The sequence below is a fragment of the Triplophysa dalaica genome, chromosome 20 (assembly GCF_015846415.1).
Source record: "Triplophysa dalaica isolate WHDGS20190420 chromosome 20, ASM1584641v1, whole genome shotgun sequence".
In the NCBI taxonomy this organism is placed as follows: domain Eukaryota; kingdom Metazoa; phylum Chordata; class Actinopteri; order Cypriniformes; family Nemacheilidae; genus Triplophysa; species Triplophysa dalaica.
The window spans coordinates 9,846,001-9,869,843 of NC_079561.1; the positions used below are offsets into that span (position 1 = coordinate 9,846,001).

The 23,843-nt window shown below is 47.8% G+C and overlaps 1 protein-coding gene across 1 annotated transcript; it reads left to right on the forward strand.

The window, feature by feature from the left end:
* The first annotated feature begins 434 nt into the window (after positions 1–434).
* On the forward strand, positions 435–23,025 carry slc17a9b (solute carrier family 17 member 9b). The gene is made up of 13 exons (XM_056732242.1): positions 435–865; positions 1,296–1,493; positions 2,682–2,821; positions 4,253–4,352; positions 4,442–4,572; positions 5,667–5,763; positions 18,427–18,523; positions 19,100–19,187; positions 19,483–19,517; positions 19,788–19,903; positions 19,997–20,052; positions 20,258–20,287; positions 20,884–23,025. The coding sequence occupies exons 1-13, from the start codon at positions 735–737 to the stop codon at positions 21,060–21,062; spliced, it is 1,398 nt and encodes a 465-aa protein (XP_056588220.1). The 5' UTR covers positions 435–734; the 3' UTR covers positions 21,063–23,025.
* The last annotated feature ends 818 nt before the right edge of the window (positions 23,026–23,843 follow it).

Sequence of the window (23,843 nt, forward strand, 5' to 3'; positions counted from 1 at the left end):
ACTGTATTAAATTGAAACACTGCTGCTAGAGGTTATTCTTCAGCTAAGTAACTATTCAGGTACGATTTTTCGAGTGGGCTTGTCACGTTCATTAAACACGTCAGCAACTGTTTTTATAAATGTATCGACGTGTACAAAGCAGTATCGAGGGATTCAGTGAGTGTTCAGGGGTTGAGGAAAGGCAAGGTTGCCAGGTTCAAGGAACTTTACGTCCCAATTAACAACTCGAACCCAACCAAAGAACGTAATGAAAACTACGTCAGTTTTCCTTAGTTCACCATTTGCTTTATAAATCGTTTAAGACATTAATAAATACAGGTTCTAAAATTTTAATTTCCCGCGTCTGCATTTTCAAAACAGACCAATTGTGCTGGGAATTTGCGACCCTGGCAACACTTGCGAAAGGGGCTGAGTCACGTTACTTCCTGGTTTCAGGCTCCAGCGGTTGGAGGAACTGCGTGGCTGAAAATAGAAACTGACACGTGGATCATTATAAACATTTGGGGAATCAGGAAAGGGCTGATTTTTCTCTCGCTGCGTTATAGCAGACGTGAAACAGACAGTCCGTTTGTTTTACGTCAGCCGCGGGAGCTCAATGGATGCTGCGTAGACGTCTTAAGGACATACTTCTGCACAAAAACGTGTTTTGTTCATTTCCTTGCTGTCACGCTCGCACGGACTGAGCCGAGATCGTATACGAGGAGGTAGTTACAAACTAACACATTTGTCGTTGAATGGCAATTCTACAAAAACATGGAAAGAACTCTAGTCCAGATTTGGCCAGCATTAAAGAAAGCCCCGCAGATAATTTCGCACAGGCTGGATCACAAAAGAAGTGGGCTGAGTCGAGTCCATACTGGACGAGGTAAGACCACCTTGAGCAAACTTGGACACGTCAATTAGAAACAGTGTTTTTCAGGTCTACATCATAATATATCTTGTATGATCAGGAGACAGTCTAATAGTTTTTTAGGGATGTTTTGTACTAAAGTGATGTTTAATATGTTAGATTGTGAGCTACTTTGTATTAGGACATTAAATAGGTTAATTATGAAATAAATGTTTTCTATCAAATATCGACCAGTTTCTTTACTATTTTAACCATTTCAACGTTGTGAAACTTTGTTTGTTTGGGTCATCAGCTTGGAAGTCCCTTTTTAGTAAAAAGTTTGAACTAATGGATTACATCTGTAGTCAGTCAAGCTATGTCTGCCAATTTGAAATTGAGTTAATGCATTCAACTCTCACATGGACCTCTTACAAAACTGCTGGATTGTGTTTCTGTCTGTTTACAGGCCAGTAGCAAGATTATGGACCGTGGTTCTGTTGCTGGGGACGTGCCTGCTGTACTGCGCCCGTGTGGCGATGCCTATCTGTGCAGTGAGCATGGCAGAGCGCTTCAGCTGGTCCAAGAGAGAAACCGGCATGGTGCTGGGCAGCTTCTTCTGGGGATACTGCTTCACTCAGGTCCTTGGAGGCTACGTCAGTGACAGGTCAGAACCAAACGGCTCCCACTCAACAAACTAACGTGGAAACCAGGATGCCATTTGTTACAATAAATACTTGGACACTTTATTGTGATAGTAAGGCGAGTCAGTAGGTCACAAATATGTGTCAGCATTTTTTGAATGAAAGTCACATATTTTAGTTAAAAGTATGGCACAATAATGAATCATTCATTTGAAAAAAAAATGCATAAGGGTTAATGCAGTAAAGAAGGCCAACCTACATTATTATTGGGGCGGGTGACTAGTGGATTCATTTATATTTAATTGATGTGCTTTTGTGGTGGGGGTGACTACATTAAGGCTGTGGCTGTGTTTGAACTGCAGGTGCCACCCATCAAAAACATTTGTTGAACAACACAGCGCGGTTTCCTGGACTGGGATTATTTTAAACCTGAATTTGGCCCTGTTACAAACAAGCATTACAAAGAATATTACTGGTGTACAAAAACAATGGCACTGATGTATTTCATCATATGTGATACAGCTCTAATATTTATTTTAGTCTAAAACTAGTCTTTAAGTGTAAATATTCTTTGATTATTAGGTCCTATTTTGGTTAATGTAGTGTCCAACAACAGCTTTATATACAAACATGGTGTAAAAATACTATTATTTTGATATAAAAGGCAGTTATTCTTACCTTACTTCTTGACTGACTCTCAAATGACTTGTTTGGTGAATCGCTCGTCTAATCTCCTCCTTTCCGCCACCCTTCATGACATTTAGCAGCAGATGATTTTCAAATGTTTTAACACATCTTATATATTACCACTGATTTTTTTCTATTCGAATAGTATTACAGGGAAACTCTGCCAAAAAAGGGTGTTTATTATGTTTATCAGTTGCGTAGTTCCCCTTTAAAGAACCTGCGGCAGTACATTATATTTTACATACTATGCAAATGCACAAAAAGATCAAATCTAGTGGTTTCATAGAACATTACAAGTCTGGTGGCCACCAGAAAGCCACAAACTGCTTGGAAATAGGACTCAACTTGATTAAGTAGGTTATGCAGCTTGTCTTTACTTGCACCAGCATGCTGCAAGTCTAGCATTACTGCATATGTCTAATGCTGGAGAAATATATAAACAAAAATGTAAATCATCCACACTAAATGCATGTTATATTATCTAGCCTCACAAGCTTGTTTTTATTGACTTGTTTTGTGTTCAGGGTGGGAGGAGAAAAAGTGTTGCTGTTGTCTGCGGCAGCGTGGGGAGCAATGACAGCGTTCACACCCATCCTGGCCCATTTCTGCTCTCAGCCTATCGTCTCCATGACGATTTCTCGCTTCCTTATGGGTCTACTGCAGGGTGGGTACTATCAAAGAAACTGCAGTATCACTCAGGACGACCAGCGGCTTTATACTTTCATGCCATGCTGTGTTGTTAATTGTCAAAAATCTTATGATTTCAAAGAGCAATAATGTTTGAGGCTACTTGGCAAGACGTCATTGCAAAACAACACAACGTTCTCAGTGTCTTCCTTAATTAAAATGCACACTGCAGTAAAGCTATATTGTTATTAGAGAAAACTTTGCTTATTGAGCAGATTGCTTCGAGATTGTTGCCAAATTGCAAAAAAAATCTTTAATTTTCAGTTAACGTATTGTTTTTATGTATTTTGTTATTGCAGTACTTAGATATACATTCATAACTACAGTATAATATCAGGGAAATAAGTATTAAAATCATTACAATTGTAGTTACAAACAGCGTTCCCACAGGTCATGGAATTTCTGGGATATCATGGAATTTTAAAAGGTCTATTCCAGACATTGAAAGTCATGGAATATCAGGGATTTTTTTGTTTGTCATTATATTTTAGTTTCCAGTTATCAAAATATATATATTTTTTTACAAACTTTTGTGTTTTGTTATGGCTGTCTTCAGCGCCATTTATTTCCCTTCCCGCTTGTCACCTGGCAATCACTTCAAGTCAAATGCAGTCACCTGTAGCTCTTAACTAAGGCAAAATGCCAGGAAAATTTAAATTTCAAGAGCTTTGGCCAAAAAACGACCACTTCAAAGCCTGGGTTTCATTCATTATAGGACATGGAAATTCAACTTCTTAATCATTGAAAGTCATGGAAAAGTCAGGGAATTTGACTTTGAGAGGGAACCCTGTACAGAAGTAACTGAAAAATATCTGCTTTATCAAAGGTTTACATACGCAGAGTATACTATAATATAAATGAAAAAGAAAAGCACAGAACCAACTTTTAGTCATATCTGTAAATAAATCATCATAGTGACTATGATGATTGTGAATAATGATATATATTCTTTGTTTTAGAAAAGTCTTAGAGATGAGACAATTAACTTAATTTCATCAAGAAAAATGTGAAAATATAAAGGGGATTTAAGTCATTTTTGTTTATGGCTAAAGAATTTGGCTTATAAAATTACCCGAAGAACTGAGATGTCACGAAAGAGAAAATAATTTTGATGTCATTTTCACAGATCATTTGCTTAAAAATATATATTTTTCATTTTCTTTTGCCAGAATAGAATGTGCTACAATCTGTCTTTCTGCAGCAAACATCAACATTTATAATACCAAGTTTTAAATAACATAATCACGTCCAGACTTCTGCGACCAATCAGAACAAACAGCTGAATGTGCTAGTCAGAAGTTATTCGTGATTTACGAGCGAGCGGTCGTACCATCTGGGATTGTCTGTTCTCGAATGGCGATTCACTTAATGAGGCTGTTTGTCATTTCTTGTTTTTGTTGCTCTTCAGGCGTGCATTACCCGTCTCTGGCCAGCCTGTGTTCTCAGAAGGTGGTTGAGAGTGAGAGGGGCTTTCTCATGAGCACTGTAGGAAGCGGCTCGTACCTGGGGTCAGGGACTGATCTCTTAATGTATTTACAATACTTGTGGAAATGTGAAGGATGTTTCAGAATGAATGTGTTTTAATGTGTGTGTTCAGGACTCTGGTGATAGGAGGCATTGGCTCTCTCATGCTGGATCTGTATGGCTGGGAGAGTGTGTTCTACATCTCCGGGCTTCTGTCTATGTTGTGGGCGTACGTAATGTGGAAGTATCTGCTCAAAGGAGAAGGTAGGTACAATACCCAACATGGAAATATACAGCTGCAAAAAAATTAAGCGACCATTCCAGATTTTCATTTAATCAGGATTCATAGATGTATCGTGGCCATTCAAGTCCAGTTTCTGTCAACCTTCAGGAGTGACATAAAGTCATCCAACAGCAAATTGAAAAAACTGACACCATGATAAAACGCATGAAAACTGTGATAAAAATCCAGGTTATCACATTAAAAAAAATTTTTTTTAACTGTTCTGAAATACGTGTACAAATATTACTGTTGTATTGCTAAAAATTGAATCTGAACTTTTTGAACTTCTTTGCAGTATTTGAGGTCTGAAAAAATCTGTTATTTTCACTTGTTTCTCCAGTTTTCATTTACTGCAGATTAATGCAAACTGAACCAATATGTTTGTTTGAAATTTGTGAGAAATATTGTTCACAGAATGAAACAAAAACTATATTTATGAACTCTCTTTTCCTCCCTACTTGTATTTTAAACATTACTCACTGGCCACAAAGTAAACTAAATCAAAGATGGAATACCTCCTAACATAATTTTGTTCAGTTGACCCTTTATTAAAGGGATATTTCTGAGGCAAAACTAATAACCCCATGTTTTACTGAATATGACTTTCTTGTTTAGGAATAATGCAGTTGGTGTTGTAATACAAACTATAATTTTTCTTCCAAGCGGAAGAACAGGTCTCTGGTTCACGCACAGCCGAGGGATAACAGAAGCTAGACATTAACGTAAGTAGCGCTGTCAATATGGATATTTCTCTTAAACAAAAGCATCGATTCGCTTTAAAACACCTTTGTTAAGACCGTGGAGCCATCTCGAGCAGTTCGACGGCATGATAAATCGATTTATGTACTTTTTGGAGCTTAAAAAAATTACCGCTTGGAGATTTAAATATGTGGTATTATTTCTCCGACTGCATTATTCTTCAATAAGAATGTCATATTCAGTCAGGATGCCTTGAGGGTGAGTGAAACTTTTTGTTTTGCATCTGAAATATCCCTCTATCGACTGTGGCAGTGCTGAGTGGTTATTCTGTTTATAAAGCAGGTGTAAGATAACTGGCTGTATTTGTGTTTGTCAGGTCCTATCATCACACTGGAGTCTCTGGGCAGTGCCGGCACACAGTCCAAACTGTCCAAGAGAAACTGGCTGCGACTTTTTAGACAACCAGCTGTGTGGTGAGATTAACAACAGAACACTGTGTGTGTGTGAACACCGAACAAAGGGTCTTTACTGAGCTCTCATAAAGGCCTGATTCACATCCGCTTCATGTCTGTCTATATATAGAGGAGTCAGTAACACAGTAACACGGGGTTCCATCCAGTCAGCCAAATGTGATGGAGTTTTTTAAGGTTCTGGATACAGTTAGTGTGCACACGATACTTCCCCCCAACTCTTAGGTTTTATTCTAGATTTTAGGTTTGATTCGTGTGAATGTATTGGGCATTTTTTAGTTATTGTAATTATATCTTTTAGGTTTCATGCACTTTTTTTAGCGGCTTTTTTGATTATTTATTATATTATATTTATTTTATATTTAGTTTAAAATTGTTCTTATTCATTCATAAATCAGCATGCATGGAAATCGTCTTGGTTACGTATGTAACCTCAGTTCCCTGATGGAGGGAACGAGACGTTGTGTCGAGAACGACAGATGGGGTTCGCCCTTGAGAACCAATCAACTCTGACTACTATAGAAAAGGCCAATGAAATTTGGCGAATGCAATTTGCATGCCGGGCTCCGCCCCCGGAAATCCGGTATAAAAGGAGGCCGGCGTGCAGCATTCACTTACCTTTGTTCTGAAGAGCCTGAGACCTCTCAAACTGCAGCAGAATACGATACGTGTTCGTGGCATAAGGGACACAACGTCTCGTTCCCTCCATCAGGGAACTGAGGTTACATACGTAACCAAGACGTTCCCTTTCTGTCGGTCTCTCGACGTTGTGTCGAGAACGACAGATGGGGTTGCCTATGGAAAACGCCACAACGCTGTATCGCGTCACAATCTCTAGCGAAGCGACGGTAACAAGCCTGGGCGTGTCATCTCGAAGCTTTCGTGAGACTGTAACCTTCCAGTGTGGTGGTCGGGGGGTTCCAGAGCTTTCTTGGAGAAAGATGGGTACAGCCCTGACCGGTAACTTTCACGGACGGGGCCTTAGCTCTCTATAGGCGAGAGGCCGTCCAGATCAGTTTACACCGGGTAAGCGCGACTCTTAATCAGAGAAGCGCTACAGAGGCCACCTCCTACCCGTGGGGAGGAATATGGTGGATATAGGTATGGTCTCGTCCTTGGAGGAGAACGCATGGAACGTGCGGACTGAGTAGTTAACCGCGAGGTGGAGGCCCACCTGGGGAAGCTCATGGGTTACCAGGAGTGGGAACCATTCTCATGAGGATACATCAGACGGAACAGCCCACGGAGGGGGTGTTACAGACGTCCGGTAGCACTAGGTCCGGTTAGAGCTATCTGTGATAGCTCACATGGTATCCCGGCCTAAGGGGGAAGGCTGCTCTGCCCAGCCAGCCCCCAGGGGGTGCTTGTTTGGTGATGGATGGAATGCCTATTCTTAACCAGTGTCTGGGTAAGAAGGGAGGCTGGTGAGGTACCAGTTTCTTAGCGATGTGTTCGGGTAAGAAGAAAAGGTAAATAGCACACTGACCCAACCTGTTAGAGGGTGGAAAGGTGCTTTCGCAGGCATACGCCCCCCCGGATGCCAGTCCTACATGTCGCCACGCAGGACGTGGGCTGACACCGGGTTTACGCGAAGGTTGTTAACCCTTGCGAAGGTGTTTGGGCATAGCCCAACCCGCAGCTCTACAGATGTCTGCTAGAGAGGCGCTTCTGCCAGTGTCCAGGAGGTGGCTAAACTCCGTGTGGAGTGAGCCCTCACTGCCAATGGGCATGGGAGATTCTGAGATCGGAATGCCGTCGTAACGGCGTCCACGACCCAGTGCGCCAGCCTCTGTTTGGAGACAGCCTTCCCCTTCTGCTGTCCTCCAACAGACACGGAGCTGGTCAGAGCTTCAGAGCTCTGCGTGCGGTCCAGTACGTACTGGACACAACACTAATCGGGTTGGGTCTTCCTCCCCTATGGGGAGCGCCTGCAAGTTCACCACTTGGCCCCGGAGGGAGTAGTGGGAACTTCTTGGGCACGCATCCGGGCCTGGGTCTCAAGATAACGTGAGAGTTTCCAGGGCCGAGTTTAAGGCAATCCAGGGACACGGAGGATGCTCGGTGGTCCCCTACCCTCTTGAAGGAAGTGAGCGCCGTCAGGAGGGCCGTCTTACTCTATGAGGAAGATCGGAACCTCCGAGGGGCTCTTTGGGGGGCCCTGAGGCTCCCCAGGACCACTTAGGGTCCCAAGAGGGTATGGAGCGGAGATGAGGCGGATTCCGCCCTCTCGCTGCTTAGGAACCTGGTGACCAGGTCGTGTTGCCCTAGAAACTTTCCACCGACTGAGTCGTGATGAGTGGCAATAGCGACTACATACACTTTCAGTGTGGAAGGGAGATGTTAGTCTCCAGTCTCGTGAGGAGGGGAACACAATCCTGATCAAGCACCTCAGTGGGTCTTTCTCGTTGAGAAAGACACCAGGACGAGAAGAGGCACCGTCTAGAGGCGTGTAACCGCCTAGTAGATGGGGCCCTAGCCTGGGTGATGGTCTCAGCCGTATAGGGGGAGTAGCCATCTTAGGATCTTCTCGTCCCGTCTAGAGACCAGACATGGGTGTTCCAGAGGTCTGATCTGGGATGCCAGAACGTGTCCTTCCCCTGAGAGAGCAGGTCCTCTGTCAGGGGAATGGTTCAGGGGGAGTCGCTATCCAGAGCATCGGCTCTGAGGCCAAGTGCGGTTAGACCGGTGTGGTGTAACCAATAACACTTGGTGCTCCTGCTCCCTGACCTTGCACAGAGTCTGTACAAGAAGGCTCCTGGGGGGGGAAGGTGTGCTTCCGCCCATCCCGCGGCCAGCTGTGCGCAAGGATATCCGTGCCGAGGGCAGGGACTATCAAGCGGGCAAATGGTGGTGTTACGGGAGGTGAACAGGTTTTACCTGGGCCTACCCGAACAGCCTCCAAATGAGCTGGACTGCACGGGGGTGGAGTCGCCACTCTCCACGAGGCATAAACTGGCGAGAAAGCACGTCGGCTGTCTAGTTCAGTTTGCCCGGGGTGTGTGGCCTGCAGGGAACGAGTCACCTGTTGACTCCACCGGAGGAGGCGTCGAGCAAGTTGTGTTTAGCTGCTGTGTGCGAACGCCACCCTGACGATCTGTATTCGCTACAGCTATAGTGCTGTCCTCGGAACAGCACGTGTATGTCTCGCACGAGAGGCCGTAGCCTGCTCAGTGCAAGTAGCATAGCCCACAACTCTTGGCAATTGATATGCCAGCGCAGGCGGGGGTTCGTCCAACACCCCACCTGCGTGCCCGTTGCACACTACACCGCACCCCTGCAGGGAGACTTCAGTCGTCACCACGACCTGCCTCATAACCTGCTCAGAGGGACCTGAGTCCGTCGAAAAAGTCATAAAGACTAGGGGTTATGGTGCGTCGGCAGCAGGGCGGCATCACCATGCGCCTGCTGCCGGTGTGCCACGCTCTCCTCGGAACTCGACTCTGAAACCAGTGTTGGAGCGGTGTCATGTGCATCAACTCGAGGGGTATTAGCCCGCGAGGACGCCATGTGTCCCAGGAGCCTCTGAATTGTTTCAGGGGGACCGCTGTCTGCCTAAAATGTTCATTTCAGACAGTTCAACACTGGTTGGGCACAACTGCGGACAGGTGTGCCGACATGGTGACAGAGTTGAGTTCCATACCGAGAAAGAGGACGCTCTGCACTGGGGAGAGCTTGCCCCTCTCTTGGTTGACCTGGAGTCCCAATCGACCTAGGTGCCGGAGCACCAGGTCCCTTTGTGTACATAACAGATCTCGCGAGTGTGCCAAGATAGGCCAGTCGCTGAGATAGTTTAGTACCCGCTCGCCTTCCTCCTCTCAGGGAGAAAGGGCGGTCAGGGACAGACCGAAAGGGAGGACTCTGTACTGATATGCCCGCCTCTCGCACGCGAACCGTGGGAACGGCCGGTGTCGAGGAGGATCGAGACATGAAAGTAAGCGTCCTTCAGGTCGATTGCCACGAACCAATCCTGACACCTCATAGATGTCAGGACGCGCCTCTGTGTGAGCACCCTGAATGGCAGCTTGTGAAGGTGCTCTGTTCAGGGTACGCAGCCTTTGGGGGCAACCCGCCGTCTTTCTTGGGAACGATGAAGTGCGGGTGGTGACCCACTGAACATCTTGGTTTTGAGGGACGAACTCGATGCCTGTTTTGCCAGAAGGGTGGTGACCTCTACCCGAAGTACGGAGGCGTCCCTGCCTCTGACAGAGGGAGAGATGATGCCCCGAAACTTGGGTGAGTCTCTGGCGAACTGGATCGAGTAACCAAGACGGACCGCCCTCATTAGCCAGCGAGACAGTGTGGGCAGCTCTCGAGCTCCCAGGGACTGTGACAGGGTGACCAAGGGGACGGTCTGCTTCATCATTCCCACGGGGGGTGGTTCGTCGGCTGGCGGAGCTAACCATGTCGCGGGGAGTCCCCGGAGGGAAGGTTTTTGCTCCGCCTGCTTACCTGCCTGGCGGGACAACGGCACGCACTGTCGGTTTGAGAGTGGTGACGGCTGTCGTATGTGTACGACCTCACGCCTCGCCAGGGTGTGAGGTCGGTTCGCCGAGCACAGTCCAGTGGAGTGTGCGATCGGCTGCAAGTAAACCCGGGGAGAACAGAAAACTCAGTGAGTAAGTGGGCGCCAAGCCCTAACAAGGGCCCGGCTTTGGTGACGAGGCAGGAGTCGTCCCGTACCGACCGATCAGAGCCGTGGCTGTGAAGGTTCGGGCCCGATGTTGTTCTCCCTGGGGTCTTCCCGTCAGTGTCCCTTCTCGCGAGGAGGTTGCTGACGGGGTGTAGGTTTCCCCCTCGACCTCTGCTTCCGGGGTGCCGCCTGTGGGGGCACAGGAACCGGAGCCGATGCCGAAAGGGTCCTGGGTTGCAGGGAAGCAGACGTCACGTGAGATCTCGGAGGCCTGTAGGCGGCCGAGTCGCGGCGTGAAAAAAAAATGTGGTTAATTGCCACTGTCTGCTTCGCCGTCAAAAAACTGCTGAGCGCAGTCCTCGACGGTGTTACCAACAACCCACCCTGCGAGATGAGTGCATCAAGAAAGCGGACTTCCTTGCTGTCACTCTTCTGCACAAGGTATAGCCGGGGGTGTCTCTCCTGGACCACTACCGTGGACATCGTCCGACCCAGGGCCCGTGCCGCCGCCTTAGTCGCCCGTAGAGCGCTGTCAGCGGTGGCACGGAGATCCTGCATTATACCCGGGTCGGCCTTACCCTCGTGGAGCCCTCTCAACGCCCTGGCCTGGCGGACCTGCAGGATGGCCAAGGCATAGAGAGAGGAGGCAGCCTGGCCCGCAACATCGCAAGCCTTCGACACCAGTGATGCCGAAGTCTTACGTGCTTTGGACGGTAGGAGTGGTCGATCCCCCCCCAGGTGGTAGCCGTCCGCGGCACAGGTGCACCGCAGGCGGACGTTCCACCCGGGGGATCTCGACGCAGTCCTTGGCTGCCTCACCATCGAGGGAAGTAAGGGAGCCGGAGCTGGTTTCACTGGAACGGTCCGTGAGTGGAGCGTTCCAAGTTTTACACAGCTCCTCATGCACCTCCGGGAAAAACATGGCACCCGGGGTGGGCGCGGTTTGCACCGCGCACCGACCTCGGGAACCACGCATCCCCGGGTTAGCACGGATGACATCACTTCTGCTTCCTCCTGAACTCGACCGCTGGGGGTGGAGTTTGGATTCGGCAGAGTCGGATGCCAGTCTCCCTCCGATGCTGCGAGCGACATCTCATCTACGTCACACATCGTTTCCGAGTGTGTGCGTGAGGATCCGGACGGTATGCCACCGCCGGTTGGGGAACGTTCAGAAGAGCGAATCGGGGTGCGATCGGCCCGTGAGCACTTGGCTGGCGGGTTTACGTTCGCAGAGTTCCCCGTATCACTAACGCTGCTAACGTGGGTGGTCATCGGGGCCGTAGCCACAGATGTCACAGCCCGGGTAGCAGACGAAATGGTGGCTGGTTCCCGTAGGAAGACAGCCACCCGTGACCGCAACTTCTGAATGACAATCTGCCCGCAGTGCAGGCAGATGTGTCAACGAACGCTGCTTCAGTGTGCTGGACGCCCAGACACCTAATGCAGCGATCGTGTCCATCCCCCTCCTCGATGAGGGTGCCGCACCCAAGAGAACAGCGGGACATGCCGCGCTGGAGAATGCTCAGTCAGTCCTGAAAAGGACTTTTAGAAAAAATCTCTAACACCTCCGGAACCGCCGAGACGCCCAGGGGAAGGTCGCTGCAGGAAGGGACGATCCGCTGTAACACGTCGTAGCACCAGCGTGTAGTTGTAGAGGATTGAATCCTGAGTTGTACTCATGAGCGATGGCTCTGAAGAACAAAAGGTAAGTGAATGCTGCACGCCGGCCTCCTTTTATACCGGATTTCCGGGGGCGGAGCCCGGCATGCAAATTGCATTCGCCAAATTTCATTGGCCTTTTCTATAGTAGTCAGAGTTGATTGGTTCTCAAGGGCGAACCCCATCGTCTTGGTTACGTATGTAACCTCAGTTCCCTGATGGAGGGAACGAGACGTTGTGTCGAGAACGACAGATGGGGTTCGCCCTTGAGAACCAATCAACTCTGACTACTATAGAAAAGGCCAATGAAATTTGGCGAATGCAATTTGCATGCCGGGCTCCGCCCCCGGAAATCCGGTATAAAAGGAGGCCGGCGTGCAGCATTCACTTACCTTTGTTCTGAAGAGCCTGAGACCTCTCAAACTGCAGCAGAATACGATACGTGTTCGTGGCATAAGGGACACAACGTCTCGTTCCCTCCATCAGGGAACTGAGGTTACATACGTAACCAAGACGTTCCCTTTCTGTCGGTCTCTCGACGTTGTGTCGAGAACGACAGATGGGGTTGCCTATGGAAAACGCCACAACGCTGTATCGCGTCACAATCTCTAGCGAAGCGACGGTAACAAGCCTGGGCGTGTCATCTCGAAGCTTTCGTGAGACTGTAACCTTCCAGTGTGGTGGTCGGGGGGTTCCAGAGCTTTCTTGGAGAAAGATGGGTACAGCCCTGACCGGTAACTTTCACGGACGGGGCCTTAGCTCTCTATAGGCGAGAGGCCGTCCAGATCAGTTTACACCGGGTAAGCGCGACTCTTAATCAGAGAAGCGCTACAGAGGCCACCTCCTACCCGTGGGGAGGAATATGGTGGATATAGGTATGGTCTCGTCCTTGGAGGAGAACGCATGGAACGTGCGGACTGAGTAGTTAACCGCGAGGTGGAGGCCCACCTGGGGAAGCTCATGGGTTACCAGGAGTGGGAACCATTCTCATGAGGATACATCAGACGGAACAGCCCACGGAGGGGGTGTTACAGACGTCCGGTAGCACTAGGTCCGGTTAGAGCTATCTGTGATAGCTCACATGGTATCCCGGCCTAAGGGGGAAGGCTGCTCTGCCCAGCCAGCCCCCAGGGGGTGCTTGTTTGGTGATGGATGGAATGCCTATTCTTAACCAGTGTCTGGGTAAGAAGGGAGGCTGGTGAGGTACCAGTTTCTTAGCGATGTGTTCGGGTAAGAAGAAAAGGTAAATAGCACACTGACCCAACCTGTTAGAGGGTGGAAAGGTGCTTTCGCAGGCATACGCCCCCCCGGATGCCAGTCCTACATGTCGCCACGCAGGACGTGGGCTGACACCGGGTTTACGCGAAGGTTGTTAACCCTTGCGAAGGTGTTTGGGCATAGCCCAACCCGCAGCTCTACAGATGTCTGCTAGAGAGGCGCTTCTGCCAGTGTCCAGGAGGTGGCTAAACTCCGTGTGGAGTGAGCCCTCACTGCCAATGGGCATGGGAGATTCTGAGATCGGAATGCCGTCGTAACGGCGTCCACGACCCAGTGCGCCAGCCTCTGTTTGGAGACAGCCTTCCCCTTCTGCTGTCCTCCAACAGACACGGAGCTGGTCAGAGCTTCAGAGCTCTGCGTGCGGTCCAGTACGTACTGGACACAACACTAATCGGGTTGGGTCTTCCTCCCCTATGGGGAGCGCCTGCAAGTTCACCACTTGGCCCCGGAGGGAGTAGTGGGAACTTCTTGGGCACGCATCCGGGCCTGGGTCTCAAGATAACGTGAGAGTTTCCAGGGCCGAGTTTAAGGCAATCCAGGGACACGGAGGATGCTCGGTGGTCCCCTACCCTCTTGAAGGAAGTGAGCGCCGTCAGGAGGGCCGTCTTACTCTATGAGGAAGATCGGAACCTCCGAGGGGCTCTTTGGGGGGCCCTGAGGCTCCCCAGGACCACTTAGGGTCCCAAGAGGGTATGGAGCGGAGATGAGGCGGATTCCGCCCTCTCGCTGCTTAGGAACCTGGTGACCAGGTCGTGTTGCCCTAGAAACTTTCCACCGACTGAGTCGTGATGAGTGGCAATAGCGACTACATACACTTTCAGTGTGGAAGGGAGATGTTAGTCTCCAGTCTCGTGAGGAGGGGAACACAATCCTGATCAAGCACCTCAGTGGGTCTTTCTCGTTGAGAAAGACACCAGGACGAGAAGAGGCACCGTCTAGAGGCGTGTAACCGCCTAGTAGATGGGGCCCTAGCCTGGGTGATGGTCTCAGCCGTATAGGGGGAGTAGCCATCTTAGGATCTTCTCGTCCCGTCTAGAGACCAGACATGGGTGTTCCAGAGGTCTGATCTGGGATGCCAGAACGTGTCCTTCCCCTGAGAGAGCAGGTCCTCTGTCAGGGGAATGGTTCAGGGGGAGTCGCTATCCAGAGCATCGGCTCTGAGGCCAAGTGCGGTTAGACCGGTGTGGTGTAACCAATAACACTTGGTGCTCCTGCTCCCTGACCTTGCACAGAGTCTGTACAAGAAGGCTCCTGGGGGGGGAAGGTGTGCTTCCGCCCATCCCGCTGCCAGCTGTGCGCAAGGATATCCGTGCCGAGGGCAGGGACTATCAAGCGGGCAAATGGTGGTGTTACGGGAGGTGAACAGGTTTTACCTGGGCCTACCCGAACAGCCTCCAAATGAGCTGGACTGCACGGGGGTGGAGTCGCCACTCTCCACGAGGCATAAACTGGCGAGAAAGCACGTCGGCTGTCTAGTTCAGTTTGCCCGGGGTGTGTGGCCTGCAGGGAACGAGTCACCTGTTGACTCCACCGGAGGAGGCGTCGAGCAAGTTGTGTTTAGCTGCTGTGTGCGAACGCCACCCTGACGATCTGTATTCGCTACAGCTATAGTGCTGTCCTCGGAACAGCACGTGTATGTCTCGCACGAGAGGCCGTAGCCTGCTCAGTGCAAGTAGCATAGCCCACAACTCTTGGCAATTGATATGCCAGCGCAGGCGGGGGTTCGTCCAACACCCCACCTGCGTGCCCGTTGCACACTACACCGCACCCCTGCAGGGAGACTTCAGTCGTCACCACGACCTGCCTCATAACCTGCTCAGAGGGACCTGAGTCCGTCGAAAAAGTCATAAAGACTAGGGGTTATGGTGCGTCGGCAGCAGGGCGGCATCACCATGCGCCTGCTGCCGGTGTGCCACGCTCTCCTCGGAACTCGACTCTGAAACCAGTGTTGGAGCGGTGTCATGTGCATCAACTCGAGGGGTATTAGCCCGCGAGGACGCCATGTGTCCCAGGAGCCTCTGAATTGTTTCAGGGGGACCGCTGTCTGCCTAAAATGTTCATTTCAGACAGTTCAACACTGGTTGGGCACAACTGCGGACAGGTGTGCCGACATGGTGACAGAGTTGAGTTCCATACCGAGAAAGAGGACGCTCTGCACTGGGGAGAGCTTGCCCCTCTCTTGGTTGACCTGGAGTCCCAATCGACCTAGGTGCCGGAGCACCAGGTCCCTTTGTGTACATAACAGATCTCGCGAGTGTGCCAAGATAGGCCAGTCGCTGAGATAGTTTAGTACCCGCTCGCCTTCCTCCTCTCAGGGAGAAAGGGCGGTCAGGGACAGACCGAAAGGGAGGACTCTGTACTGATATGCCCGCCTCTCGCACGCGAACCGTGGGAACGGCCGGTGTCGAGGAGGATCGAGACATGAAAGTAAGCGTCCTTCAGGTCGATTGCCACGAACCAATCCTGACACCTCATAGATGTCAGGACGCGCCTCTGTGTGAGCACCCTGAATGGCAGCTTGTGAAGGTGCTCTGTTCAGGGTACGCAGCCTTTGGGGGCAACCCGCCGTCTTTCTTGGGAACGATGAAGTGCGGGTGGTGACCCACTGAACATCTTGGTTTTGAGGGACGAACTCGATGCCTGTTTTGCCAGAAGGGTGGTGACCTCTACCCGAAGTACGGAGGCGTCCCTGCCTCTGACAGAGGGAGAGATGATGCCCCGAAACTTGGGTGAGTCTCTGGCGAACTGGATCGAGTAACCAAGACGGACCGCCCTCATTAGCCAGCGAGACAGTGTGGGCAGCTCTCGAGCTCCCAGGGACTGTGACAGGGTGACCAAGGGGACGGTCTGCTTCATCATTCCCACGGGGGGTGGTTCGTCGGCTGGCGGAGCTAACCATGTCGCGGGGAGTCCCCGGAGGGAAGGTTTTTGCTCCGCCTGCTTACCTGCCTGGCGGGACAACGGCACGCACTGTCGGTTTGAGAGTGGTGACGGCTGTCGTATGTGTACGACCTCACGCCTCGCCAGGGTGTGAGGTCGGTTCGCCGAGCACAGTCCAGTGGAGTGTGCGATCGGCTGCAAGTAAACCCGGGGAGAACAGAAAACTCAGTGAGTAAGTGGGCGCCAAGCCCTAACAAGGGCCCGGCTTTGGTGACGAGGCAGGAGTCGTCCCGTACCGACCGATCAGAGCCGTGGCTGTGAAGGTTCGGGCCCGATGTTGTTCTCCCTGGGGTCTTCCCGTCAGTGTCCCTTCTCGCGAGGAGGTTGCTGACGGGGTGTAGGTTTCCCCCTCGACCTCTGCTTCCGGGGTGCCGCCTGTGGGGGCACAGGAACCGGAGCCGATGCCGAAAGGGTCCTGGGTTGCAGGGAAGCAGACGTCACGTGAGATCTCGGAGGCCTGTAGGCGGCCGAGTCGCGGCGTGAAAAAAAAATGTGGTTAATTGCCACTGTCTGCTTCGCCGTCAAAAAACTGCTGAGCGCAGTCCTCGACGGTGTTACCAACAACCCACCCTGCGAGATGAGTGCATCAAGAAAGCGGACTTCCTTGCTGTCACTCTTCTGCACAAGGTATAGCCGGGGGTGTCTCTCCTGGACCACTACCGTGGACATCGTCCGACCCAGGGCCCGTGCCGCCGCCTTAGTCGCCCGTAGAGCGCTGTCAGCGGTGGCACGGAGATCCTGCATTATACCCGGGTCGGCCTTACCCTCGTGGAGCCCTCTCAACGCCCTGGCCTGGCGGACCTGCAGGATGGCCAAGGCATAGAGAGAGGAGGCAGCCTGGCCCGCAACATCGCAAGCCTTCGACACCAGTGATGCCGAAGTCTTACGTGCTTTGGACGGTAGGAGTGGTCGATCCCCCCCCAGGTGGTAGCCGTCCGCGGCACAGGTGCACCGCAGGCGGACGTTCCACCCGGGGGATCTCGACGCAGTCCTTGGCTGCCTCACCATCGAGGGAAGTAAGGGAGCCGGAGCTGGTTTCACTGGAACGGTCCGTGAGTGGAGCGTTCCAAGTTTTACACAGCTCCTCATGCACCTCCGGGAAAAACATGGCACCCGGGGTGGGCGCGGTTTGCACCGCGCACCGACCTCGGGAACCACGCATCCCCGGGTTAGCACGGATGACATCACTTCTGCTTCCTCCTGAACTCGACCGCTGGGGGTGGAGTTTGGATTCGGCAGAGTCGGATGCCAGTCTCCCTCCGATGCTGCGAGCGACATCTCATCTACGTCACACATCGTTTCCGAGTGTGTGCGTGAGGATCCGGACGGTATGCCACCGCCGGTTGGGGAACGTTCAGAAGAGCGAATCGGGGTGCGATCGGCCCGTGAGCACTTGGCTGGCGGGTTTACGTTCGCAGAGTTCCCCGTATCACTAACGCTGCTAACGTGGGTGGTCATCGGGGCCGTAGCCACAGATGTCACAGCCCGGGTAGCAGACGAAATGGTGGCTGGTTCCCGTAGGAAGACAGCCACCCGTGACCGCAACTTCTGAATGACAATCTGCCCGCAGTGCAGGCAGATGTGTCAACGAACGCTGCTTCAGTGTGCTGGACGCCCAGACACCTAATGCAGCGATCGTGTCCATCCCCCTCCTCGATGAGGGTGCCGCACCCAAGAGAACAGCGGGACATGCCGCGCTGGAGAATGCTCAGTCAGTCCTGAAAAGGACTTTTAGAAAAAATCTCTAACACCTCCGGAACCGCCGAGACGCCCAGGGGAAGGTCGCTGCAGGAAGGGACGATCCGCTGTAACACGTCGTAGCACCAGCGTGTAGTTGTAGAGGATTGAATCCTGAGTTGTACTCATGAGCGATGGCTCTGAAGAACAAAAGGTAAGTGAATGCTGCACGCCGGCCTCCTTTTATACCGGATTTCCGGGGGCGGAGCCCGGCATGCAAATTGCATTCGCCAAATTTCATTGGCCTTTTCTATAGTAGTCAGAGTTGATTGGTTCTCAAGGGCGAACCCCATCTGTCGTTCTCGACACAACGTCGAGAGACCGACAGAAAGGGAACTGTCGTTCTCGACACAACGTCGAGAGACCGACAGAAAGGGAACTATATTACTTGCATATGATGTGTGATGTTTGTGTATTTTCAGTGCCGTGATTATTACTCACTTGTGCACTGCTAGCACCTTCTTCACACTGCTGTCATGGCTGCCAACATTTTTCAAGGACACCTTTCCTGGCGCCAAGGTAAACGCACTCTTTTAGACAAAGATGAGGATCTGTGTTGTAACCAAAGAACATCAATGTTTATTACATGGCTCTCTGAATATTCTGTTCAAATATGGCATTCCACATTTACACTGCATGTAAATTTTAAGGTCTGTGACAGTGTTTCTTACAGCCGGTTTCACACTGTGATTGTTCCATGTGTCTTGTAGCACATTTATATCAAATAAATATTTTCTATTCATGCGAGCACCCATGTTATAGGCAGGGATCATTTGTATTTAGGACAAACATTGTTCTGAAATAAACTGTGTTTATTCATATAAAAAACAACACTTGAGGTCAGCCTTAGTTTATGATTGTACATTATTCCACATATACACTGAGACTTGATTTTGTTGTTGCAAGAGAAGATACTTGTAAAGGTTGTTGTTTTAGCTAAAGTCCAGCAGGGGGCGCCACACCACTGCACAACTCAGGACGATTCTAAAAGACAAAAATTGCTTGTCAAAATACTTTGGTCACAAGATTTACGTGTAGTTTGTTGTGTTCCCTCGTGTGTGTTTAATGCTGTGTCTGCATGTGTGTGTTTCCCAGGGTTGGGTGTTTAATGTAATCCCATGGTTTGTGGCCATCCCTTCTTCCCTGTTTAGTGGTTGCCTCGCAGACCATCTAATAAGTCAGGGTATGAAAACACATTTACATCACAAACAACCATCTCTCATTAACACATAGAACTGTTTCAGTTTCCTGACATTTTCATGTCATTAAAGATAACAGAAAGACATTTGTTACTGTCAGCCACTGTGCTCTGTAGTCAATGTTTTGTCATGACTTCTCTTGTTTTTGTTAACGTTAACAGTCTGTTTGAGTTTTATGGTGTCGTAAATGTCAGGTTTGCACGACTGTAAATATCTTGTTAAATTGTAAAATGTTCCTCATCTGGTCCACTCAATCTCTCTTCTGTTGTTCTCTTAAAGGTTTTGATACAGCATCAGTGAGAAAACTGATGCAGGTAAGCTGAAATATCAACATTATTCATGTATTTTTTTTTGGTGAGGGACAAGTTCATGGGCTTGAAGAAAAGTCTGAGACAGGTTTCCTTTACACAGTTACAGTGTAGTTTAACCGTTCTTAGAGCAATTTGCATAGTTATAAAAAGCTTTCATTGTGGTCCGCAAATATATCTGCTGCTTTTGAAACCTGTTTAGTTTTGACATTTGGGTGGGGGCACACCAAACTTCATCTTGCAAAAATGTATATTAACGTTATCTCGTGTTTTTAGTTTTTCTCTATGGGTGTGTCTAGTGTGTTTACACTGTGTCTATGTTGGACGACTACATTCCCTGCAGCTGTGGCGTTTGTGTCAGCTACTATGGGCCTCACCACATTCAGCCACAGGTAATGTGTAAAATGTCCAGCTCATCCACCTAAAGGGTGTTTGGGATGCGTTTCATTTACACTCATTCTCTTTTTATCTCTCTCACTCTATAGTGGGGTTTCAGTGAATGTTCAAGATCTTGCTCCATCCTGTGCTGGGGCTCTGTTTGGTATGTATTAATCTTTCCGTCTTAACCCAAAATTGACTGCATGCTTGGTGAACGCAGATTTATTGTAACACCATTCAATAATATATGGATTGTGTTGTAAATGCAACACATTGTTGCTTGAATATATTTTATTTATACATTGTCTATTTCATTTCAGTTGAGTGTCATTTAATATTTTTTTGTAATCTTTTTGTTTTATTTATAGGAGTAATGAATACATGTGGGGCATTTACAGGTGAGATCTTACCATTTACCACTTACAATTTATTTAAAAAATATAAAAATCACCTGCTTTTCTAAAAATAATGATAAGTGTGAGAGATTTGGAAAATTAAAGGAGTAATTTGCTCAAAAAGGAAAATTCTCTAAAAACTGAATTAACCTCATGAAGTTCTGTATGTATGTATTTGAACAGAAACAAATACATTTATATCAAAATGTCAGTGTCGCACATCCAACCATCAAACATTTGATGTAAAAGAAATCTAGTGGAGAGATTGCGAATTGCAACCAATGGCTCACTCCACTCCACTGCTCTCCCCTCCCTTTTGAAGAACTAAGGTGGCTGACACAGAACTTAAAAATGTTAGCTTATTAAGCAACATTTAAACAAATTCAATGTCAAAGTTCTAATATGGCAACATGTCAGTCACTTCAATCACTGTTCTTGTGACTAGTTTTCTAGTTCATCATGAGACACAAGAACCACCAAGATTCTGAGTTTTCGTCATGTCACCAAATTTGAGCTTCTTGACTTCTTTAATTTTTGGGGGGAACTATTTGCTATTTGTTAACACTTTTGATAACAGACTGTGTTTTCTGTTGTTGTAGGTGTCATCATGGTATATTTCTCAGGGTATCTGATCGAGGCCACCGGTTCCTGGGCATCTGTTTTTGGCCTCATCACTGTTGTTAACCTCCTGGGTTTAGCAATGTTTTTAACCTTTGCAGAAGCTCGCAGAGTGGACATAGATATAGCAAAGGGTCGTCACCACAACATCCACATCTGAAAGCCAAGAGGACAGAGAAAAAGCTTCAGACACCACAAAGTACCATTTTATGGATCTACTAGAGAGGAACAATAGACAGGCCATAATAGTGACCAATTTACAGAGTGACAACTCAAACGTTACTGATTGATTCGGAAGATATGCTTGTTTTTCTTTTTGCTTGGTTTGTTAAGAGATAGCAATATTTAGAGTTCAGAAGTTTCACTGGGGCCACAGTATGAATAATGTTAAATATAAATGTCTGCTACAGCTAATATCCTTTGTGGATTTTGTCCATTGTAGCACAAGTGCTTGGTAATTGTAGCAATTGTTGTGTTATCACTGTGACTGAAGCAGTTAGCCATGTATTCATTTCTTTTTCTTTACACGTTAAACAACATGCACCAAACTGTTTACTTTCTGTTAATGGGTAATAAGTACTGACCATGCACGGCCTTTTTTACCTCAGTCATGTATGTGGTGAAATATGTAGTCATTTTTATCAGTGCCATACATCTCTGTTAGAAGAAGTTTTATTTATATAGCGCCATTTCATAGCTCAAGGTTGCTTATTTCTCCTAAGGTCAGTGATATCCTTTCACAAGGATCGTGTTAAGGTTTTGTGTTTCTGCTTGTCATTTGTTAAAGCAGAGAGAGTCTATATCAGCCTTAAAGAACTGATATTAGATGTCGAGTAAAGAGATGATCATCTGAAAGTTGGAGATGTTAACTAAATGTGAACATGTTTTGTTTGTAACCGCACCCTTCTGTTGGGATCCAGTTCTGATGGGTTGTTGTCCATCTTTTATTTATTGTTAGGGACCTTCCCTCAGAGCATCAGTTGTGTGGACCAAGAAGTTGACAAGGAAAGTACAATGAATGTATTATGGTTCTAAGCTTTATTATGTAGAGACCGTTACTGACCGTTAAATTTCTCTGGGATTGATTTGACCCCAAAATATACATTATATGATGCACCTGTAGGCGAAATAATATACATCATAACCACAAATTAAAGTCCGTTGTTGAGCTGTAGTAAACTGAAACAGTGACAACATTATTTATGCAAAGGACTTCTTGCTGTAAGACTAGGATTTATATCAAATATTTGCTATTTATCTTCAGAGAATGACTGAAATCTAATCTCTGCCAAATGTGTTTCAAATGTCAAATGTATGAGAAGTTACTTTATTTTAATTTAAACTATACTGTGTGGGGTTGGTCACCCCTTTTAAAATAGATGACACAGTACAATCAGCCAAATCCTTAATAAATGAAAATGTTACTTGCATTACAGAGTCAAAGGAAAAGCAAGTCCTGGTGATGACTGAATTTATGCTTCATTTCACAGTGTGCATTAAAACATGAATCCTGTGTTACTGCAGGTCTGTTGCGAGGAAAGATCTTAGTGGATTTTGCAAAGAAACAGGCCAAACTTGAATGATAAATATTACACTGTTTTTCACAAAGGGACTCAATTTTCTCCAGTACATAAAATGTTCACAAAGGAACTCGTTTCTGGTTTTAATCTATGCCAAATATACAGGTTGAGATTTTTATTTATTGATTTATATTTGATTTGGTTACTTGGAAATGCTTATATGCTTTGTTAATTTCATGTATATGCAGTTTTTCTTTAATATATTTGTTAATTGTTTATCATTCTGTTGCTATTATGTGGGTAAGGTCATCACAGATAACAATAGCTTTTATTAGTATAGCGTTTAAGGAATTTTAAATATTACGCTTGCATCAATCATTGCACATCCTGCTACTAAAGACTATGAAATAGATGATAATCTAAAAATGTATGTCAAATCATACTATTATGTGAAGGTTTTTTCTAAAACTGAAACGATCTGTATTGTAATCTTGTTTTAGGGACAAATGTAATGAAGTGTACACCAATGATATGAGAACGCAGTATCCCTTATGTATTTTTACGCATATTTTGAAATATAAATATATATTTTATCAAGTGAAATGTTTTCTACTTTGATTCTATGCTTCCAACAAAGACACACCACACAGGGGCAGTAGAGTCCAGGTTATAGTATATTGAGGTTTATAGACGCCTAATTGTGGTTGGCACAAACATTTTATTGCTGAAAAAAGCTCATTATGTGTGTAAAGGAAAGTGCATGGGTGGACATATGTGTGCTTTTAACTGCACGCTAGACTTCATGTCTAGCACTTCCTCTCTGTTTGTGACATAAATGCTTTAGTTTCAATTCAAAGTTTGGATTACTATACAGTATATGACTTGGATCTCCAGATCCTCATCCTCTGCATGTTCACAGATGGGCTCATGCCTATCCCAGAATCTCAAGCCTCACATTAAAAACTCAATAACGCACTTTATACATATTGCTATAACTAGTCATTGACACTGTTGTTGTAATTCCAGAGCTAGATGAGCATGGATGGACATGCAGGCCTTTCTCTGCTCTGTTTCTGGATATATGGGGTGGCACCATATGGCAGGTCGCTGCGTGCCATGCTGGTGAGTTGGCAATATCTGCATGTGCCAGGCATCCGTCACCCCTCTCACGGGACTCACCCAGGTTACCATAGAGACAGATGGCAATGTCGGTTACCGTGGCGGTAGGAATGGGGGTGAGATCAAGGGCCTGGGGCAAAGTGGCCGACATTATGTCACACTCGAAATTGAGGGGTACTCCATGCAGTTCCATGTAATGAAGACGAATTGCTGGTGTTATTTGTGTATTTGGAACTATGATCATTACAATTGCTGAAATATAAGTGTAAAACTTTTTGTGACTTGCGTATATGACTCTTTCA